At 43.9% G+C, this 6,719-nt stretch overlaps 1 protein-coding gene across 1 annotated transcript; it reads right to left on the reverse strand.

Annotated features, from left to right (window-relative positions):
• Nucleotides 1-250: 250 nt before the first annotated feature.
• RPL7L1 (ribosomal protein L7 like 1) lies at nt 251-6,256 on the reverse strand. The gene is made up of 7 exons (XM_006926545.3): nt 6,017-6,256; nt 5,299-5,407; nt 4,480-4,643; nt 3,332-3,469; nt 2,782-2,891; nt 2,404-2,618; nt 251-1,966 (listed from the first exon to the last, which is right to left on the reverse strand). The coding sequence occupies exons 1-6, from the start codon at nt 6,055-6,057 to the stop codon at nt 2,410-2,412; spliced, it is 771 nt and encodes a 256-aa protein (XP_006926607.1). The 5' UTR covers nt 6,058-6,256; the 3' UTR covers nt 251-1,966; nt 2,404-2,409.
• Nucleotides 6,257-6,719: the final 463 nt, after the last annotated feature.

The raw sequence follows: 6,719 nt of genomic DNA on the forward strand, positions 1-6,719 counted from the left end.
CACCTAGACATATCATGTATACACGAATTTAGATTATGTAATAGGCCTACTTTTTCTCAGAAATAAGGATAGTCCCACTTGTTCAGGATGGTATGCCATGGTACATGACATAGAAGTGTGTAATTTTTATAACCTCTTATACAGACTTTTAAATTAAAAACTATTATTTTGCTTCTTTTAACCACCATGGGAGGAAGACAGGCTAGACTACATCAGCCCTATTTTACAGGCAAGAGTGGAAACATTCCCATGACTTTTGATATATCACTTTAATCCGATTTCACAATGCTTTACAGTATTAAGTAACACCTATTCCTGGCAAGTTAACTCTTGAGCCAATCAACTCAATTAATTACCTCACAACCTGGCACATTCTAAGACATTGTTATACTAACAATCTCACAGGTATGTCTGAGGGCCCCATGAGCCAATAGGGCAGCAAAGCTGATCTTAAGGGACCGAAGGACACAATGGCTAAACATTTCCAAGTCTTCACGTGGGCCTGGCATACCCTCACCAACTGCTTAGATAGCAGGTTAAGGCAACTGAGTGATATGAATGGTGCAGACTCGGGCGGACAGATGAACACAAGCAGGACCACGGCCTTTTCACAATTAACGTCCCCAAGAGCCCTAGTGTTGGTCTACTACATCAGGGGTCCCCAATCCCAAGGCCATGGTCGGGTAACAGTCCCTGGCCTATTAGGAACTGGGCCGCACAGCAGGAGGCGAGCAAGCGAAGCTTCATCTGTATTTGCAGCTGCTCCCCAGTGCTGGCATCACACCCTCAGCTCCACCTCAGATTAGGCATTAGATTCTCATAGGAGCACCGGTCCCCAACCAAAAAAGGCTGGGGACGGCTGTACTACATCGTTACCATCAGGGTAGAGAGCGATACTTTGGCAGGAGCCCAGAGCCTAGAATATACAAGGAAAGGCTCCAACTAAGCTTGTCTAAGGCCTAAAAGGCCAAATAGTGTTAATTCCATCCATGCTAAACCAAGAAAAGGGTTTAGTCTTCCCTGATTTGGGTTTTTTACGTAGAAGACTGATCACCAGGGAAACTAGAAAATTCCATCCTGAAGCCCAGCAGAAATAAATGGTGAGTATTTCCGAGTTAAAGATGGCACAGGGGCTCAAACTCTAGCACTATGTTCTTAATAGGAAACACTCTGGTTTGAACAGAAAAAGCTATTTTAGAAAGCTCTGGTTTTCCATAGGACATGGAAGCAGATTAGCAAGGTCAAGGCCTGGGTAACCAATTTGGACAGTACAGGACTTCCTCACATAAGGTGCATGGTCCCTGAGAATAGTCTACAAACAGTCTAAATTTCCAAGCAAAACTTTGAGTTTATGCATGTTTTCCTGGGGTAAGGGTTCTTCCCTTCTCACAGATCCAAGAATAGGTTAAAATCCGGAAAAGGATGAAGCCCACTGCAGGATGAGATAAAGAAGCCACTGGATATACTTAGAGCCAGCCAAGCCTGAGAGCTTGCAAAACGCATGTCACTGAAAAGTTAGAACATGGATTCACAGCAGAGACAACTGAGCAGTTTTTGTGCTCTTCTAACTGTATTTAAAGTTCTTTACAAAACAAGGCCTTGGAAACACCCAGGTTCAAGTATGCCCGTAGTCCTAGCCCACTGCCATCTTGCATTCATGTTTGGGTATCCATTCATCAACACTAAACCCCTGGACAGATGTGATGAAGCAGGACCCTTTCTCTGTGGCATGAGTCCTTTGTCGATTTCAGAGGTGGCAGCAGCAGCCAACGTGGAAAACACTGGGACTTTTCCTTTGAAATTGGGCTTTGATGAGAAGGGCCTGCAAGGAACATCACTATATTTTCCCTGACTTCCCCCTCCAGTTTCTGAGGCTATAGCAGAAAATAATCTTCTTTGAAGATACTGGATAATAATTCCAAAAAACGAAAACACATGCTTCCAATGCATTGTGCTTTTAGATATCCTGGGAGGAAAAACAATTTCGTTAATACAAATTTACTGACTTGGCACCTAAAAGTAACAATAAAGAGCAATTTCAAAGAGTTAAGATTCCTTCAACGAAATAAATGGTTTTGATCTTGAAATCCTTTTGAAATTAGTTTTCAGTGTTATTCTCTCCCCATTTCCAGCTAAATAATCATAGCAATAGATTGTTGTTGTTGTTGTTGTCACTCAACATTTTCTAGCCTGTAACTCTTGAATACACATAGCCCCATGTTCTAACCAGGCATTCACTCTTCCAAGGACATCTCCATCCTTTAGATGTGTAAATACCAGGCTCCTCTCCACCCTCAATGCCAAAGTTACTCTCAAATACTGATAAATGCAAAAAGAATTTTTAAGTGGCAAGGCATAGCCTATAAAAAGTCAGCCCAAGGTAAGTTTGCAGCCCTGTCTTACCTGGGTTTAGTTCAGCTGCCGTATGAGCTGATTGATGCGTTCACCTCGATAGCCAGGTAAGCCCATCTCCTTAAGGAAGCCCACTCTATTCTTGGTAGCATGACGGGCCACTGAGAGATGGAAAGGGCACAAGAACCCTGAGATCGCCTGAAAATTCTTGCCCGGGAAGGCAATTTCATGAATTAGGTCTTCCAAGCAAATGACACCAAATTTCCCTAGGAAACATAAAGGAACAGTTTTCTTTATTTAATATTTCTGCAACATGTACTATGAGGCTCTCCTATGCCAGAGCTAGGAGGCTCTTGGGACCCTCCCACAACAAGACCACCAAAGATCCTTGCTTTCTGCTAAAATTGACCCCTATGATGCAACACTCACCCAGGTGCTCTTCAATCACTGTGTTGTCTGTCAAAGGGATAATTTTATTCTTGACCTTGGCTTGTCCACGTTTCAAGATGAGTTCCCGGACAGACTTCAGATTTGGAAATCTATGTGATGCATTATAAAATACAGCTTAGCCATCCCCTGGCACATGGCGATACACTGGCTACTCATTCCTGTGGCCTGGCTGAAGACTCTCCCAACTACTCCTAGCACTCACCAGGAAATGTCCTGCACTCACATGGCAGTTGGGATGCTTGGGAATACACAGTGAGGAGGTAAAAAACCAGTGTCCCTGACTAACATGATTAGAAATTAAATTTATGGATATAAATGTTCAACAGGCAAAACATTTATTTCCCAGGCAAAAATAAAACATGTCTTGGCTTACAGTCTAGGACTTTGGCTTTAGGTGACCCTTTACTTAAATGTTCTTTCAACACAGCAACACGACTCTTGGTGAACAGTACCCTGTGCATCCTGATGTTCTCAATATGTTCAAATACAATCCGATGCGCATTTACACACACAAAACAACTTTACTCACCCCCAGGTCACATAAGGTTCCACTACACGCAGCATTTTTATAGTGTGGGGGGTCACTTTGACAAAAACACCACTGAAAATCTTCTTCAGGCGAAGCTTTGCAATGGTCTTCTTCACCATTAAACTCACTCCATTAATCCTGAAATAAACAGCAGAGGACGTCAGGCTCAATTAGTGTATGTCAGTCCAACAAGCACCTATAAATGTGTGCCACTACTGGGCATCCAGAGAATAAGACAGACTGTGCCTTACAGAGTTCAGCTGAGCAAGAGGCAGCTATGCAAGCAAATCATTTCCACATGATTTGGAGCAATGCCTGAGGTGCTATGGGAACAGAGAGATGGTCCCTGAATTTGCAGTGCACAAGTGTGGGGTGGCCGTGTAGGGCTATGTATATCAAGTTAAGGAAGCTGTACTTGCTTCTGTGGGAAGTGAAAGCTAGGGAAATTTTGAAGTAAAGGAGACAATTGGATTTCTTTTGGATAGTCACTGAGAACAGATCCGAGAATATGACATCAGAGGCAGGGAAACCCATTTAGAAAACTAATGAGACAGTCCAGGAAAGAGACTATGAGCAGCAGTAGGAAAGTCAATAAAGAGGGCTCAAAAATACATAAAGCCTACAGGTTTCTGGTTTGGGTGCCTGGGTAGGGGGACTAGGAAGAGGCAGAGTTGCATGTGCAGGTAGGTAGGAATGGGTACAGAAGATACCACTACATGAGTAAAAAGCTTTATGCACTCTCCCTAGCACTGAATATGCTCCACCTACTTGACCTTGGTTCAGTTTCTCGAAAGATACCTCAATTACCCCACTTCAGGACTTTTGGCATCTATGCTGAAAAGCCTTCCCCTAACACTGAACTCTTTACAAGTTTGCAGGCCTCAGCTTCAAATTCCTCAACCAGTACACACACTGCACCCCCTCTCCAATCCAGCATTCAACCCTCATAGCACTTAGTGTACTTTCATGTCTATTTGCCCAAGGTCAGTCTCCTCAACCTTGAAGAAAAAGACCTATGTTGTACTCGACTCTGTCCTAGCACAACCTGCCTTAGTGGCTAAAGACCTATTATCTTATCTCCCTAGAAAGGGGTCTAAAGCTGAATCAATAGTTTACTCCAGTATCACGTAATCTGGCAAGTTACCTACCTTTGGATGCGTACAACGAAGGCCAAGGAATGTTCATCTGGCATTTCCAGACCATGAGGCTTCACTTCTAGTCGTCTGAGGCGCACTTTATCACGTTGTTGCCGCCAGGCATCGTGTAGGAACCATTCCAATCGCTTAAACTTGAGCTCCTTTCCCTTCCTCTGCTACAGAGAAGGCAAACAGACCATCATCACCATTTTGTGTCTCTAGTCATCTTTACTTCCACAATAATAATTCATTAGTTGCTATTAATAGAGCTTATTTCCCATGTGCCACAGAAGGGAACAAACAGACTCCTTTATTTTTATATAAGGAGAAAATGAGATACCCAAGTAAAAGTGTAGTTGAGAAAATGTGAGAAGTAAGGGAAAAAGTTCTTGATAAACAGAGCGATTAGTTCACATGCTGTTAGCCAATGTTCACCAACCAGCATTTATGGAACCTAACACTTAAGCATCATAAAGTAAAAAACAAGTATGAGCTTGTTTTGTTTCTTGCCTCCAAAATATATATTTATCCAAAAACATTTAGCAAATAGCAAAACTGGCATATTTAAAAAATGTTTTCTTCCAGGTACACAAGCACGTCTGGTCTCTCAAATCCCTTGGTATCAACCTGAAGGTACAATCTCCATCCCACTTTTTCCTTAACTACTCTGGTATTTTACCAGAGTAGTGGAAAGTGTTTGATAAACCATACACCTGATACAATCGAACCAATGGAGGAAGGAACTGTCAATACCAAATCTAGTTCAACCGTGCTAGATAAAACTCATCAAATACAAATTCTAATAACTTCTTCCTGGTTTCCCACCATTACCTCCTTCTTTTCCAAAAGCGCCTGCTTTGCCTGGGTGGCCTTGAGGGCCTGATAAGCCTTCCGCTTTTTCAGGAGATTTTCTGGAACCAACGGGATCTTTTTTCTTTGTCTAATACGGAAAATTGAGATCAGCAACAATATTTAGGAATGAATCTTCAATACATTATCAAATCATTTCCTAGGCTTCGGAAAACATTACTGTCTTTAAATTCCTAGGGACTGAGATTCCCCCGAAACCTGTGGTTTCTGACCCCAGTCCTCGAAACAGACTAACATTCCCGCGGCCCCAAAGCCTTAAAAAATCATGATCCCTTTAACCATTAGTCCTCGTACACGTTAAAGCTGCTTTTACTGACACAGCCTTTTACAGCCTCTAACAGCAATGAGATTCTAGTTTAACCCTGTGGGACTGCAGGGGACCTACCTGCAGGGGAAATATCTAAGTCAGGCTGGATAAACCCAACTCTTGGCACGCTCCAGCCCGCTGGCTAAAGGTCAGTCCTCGCTCCACTAGATAACCCAAACATGAGGATGGCCCCCTCCGCCCGCCGAACTCTACGGCTTCTCACTCTTCACCCCCACCCTCTATAATCTGGAGCCTTTCTGTGCTTTTTCCTTCGGTCCATAAGTATCCTTATTTTCTGCCACCGATAAACACCGTGGATGGCACTGGATGCTCAAGGCCCCACTCTAGAGATTCAAAGACCAAAACACTCACTCTTCCTCCGCCATCTTTCCAATGCTGCCGCTCCCGCTCATGCGTACTCCCACCACGTGGGGAAGAGGGACCGCTCTATGTTTACTTGACCATAGAGACGTCTCTTCTAGCTGACGTCCGGCTAGCAAGCGCACTCTTAGCAGCAGTGAACCACTGAGCTCTTGGTGACCCCAGTTCCTGGCAAAAGTTGCACGGAGTATCCTTCATACCATTTCCAAGGCTGCGTCATCTTCAAAACCCAGCCCTTTTCATTTAAGCTATACTCTCACGAACCTGGTAGCCGGTTCATAAACAATGAAACGCTTCCCACACTGCACCTACAACTTCCGGTGGCGGATGGGCGCCTCTCCTCCGGCTTCCGCACCGCTGCACAACTCCAGAAAGCAACACCGGCAGGCTCCGTAGACTTTTCGCTGGTTAGAGAGCTGAGGGCCTATGGCTTTGGCTCTCAAGTGTGGGTGGAGGTGTTTGTGGACGACTTAGGATGGTAAGAAAATGCAGCTCCGACCCAATCCGCCCAGCTTCATCAGTGGGCCCTTGATCTGTACCTTAGTTTCCTTTACCAATAAATTGGGTGAAATAATAGACTTTAACAGTGTTGCTGTTTCCTTACAAGGGTTAAATGGTTATGGAGCTACTCCATATAAAACGCTTAGCACAAAGTCTGACAGTAAGCAGTCAATACTGTTAGTGCCAGACCAAA

The sequence above is a fragment of the Pteropus alecto genome, unplaced genomic scaffold (assembly GCF_000325575.1).
Source record: "Pteropus alecto unplaced genomic scaffold, ASM32557v1 scaffold7, whole genome shotgun sequence".
Lineage (NCBI taxonomy): Eukaryota > Metazoa > Chordata > Mammalia > Chiroptera > Pteropodidae > Pteropus > Pteropus alecto.

Bases quoted from the DNA above. Each gene is read 5' to 3' on its own strand.
- RPL7L1 (XM_006926545.3), bottom strand. From the start codon at position 6,057: ATGAGCGGGAGCGGCAGCATTGGAAAGATGGCGGAGGAAGA. The intron at 4,644-5,298 runs GTAATGGTGGGA...CCTTCTCTGTAG, and splicing joins CGCTTTTGGAAAAGAAGGAG to CAGAGGAAGGGAAAGGAGCT. The intron at 2,892-3,331 runs GTGAGTAAAGTT...TGCATCACATAG, and splicing joins GAACCTTATGTGACCTGGGG to ATTTCCAAATCTGAAGTCTG.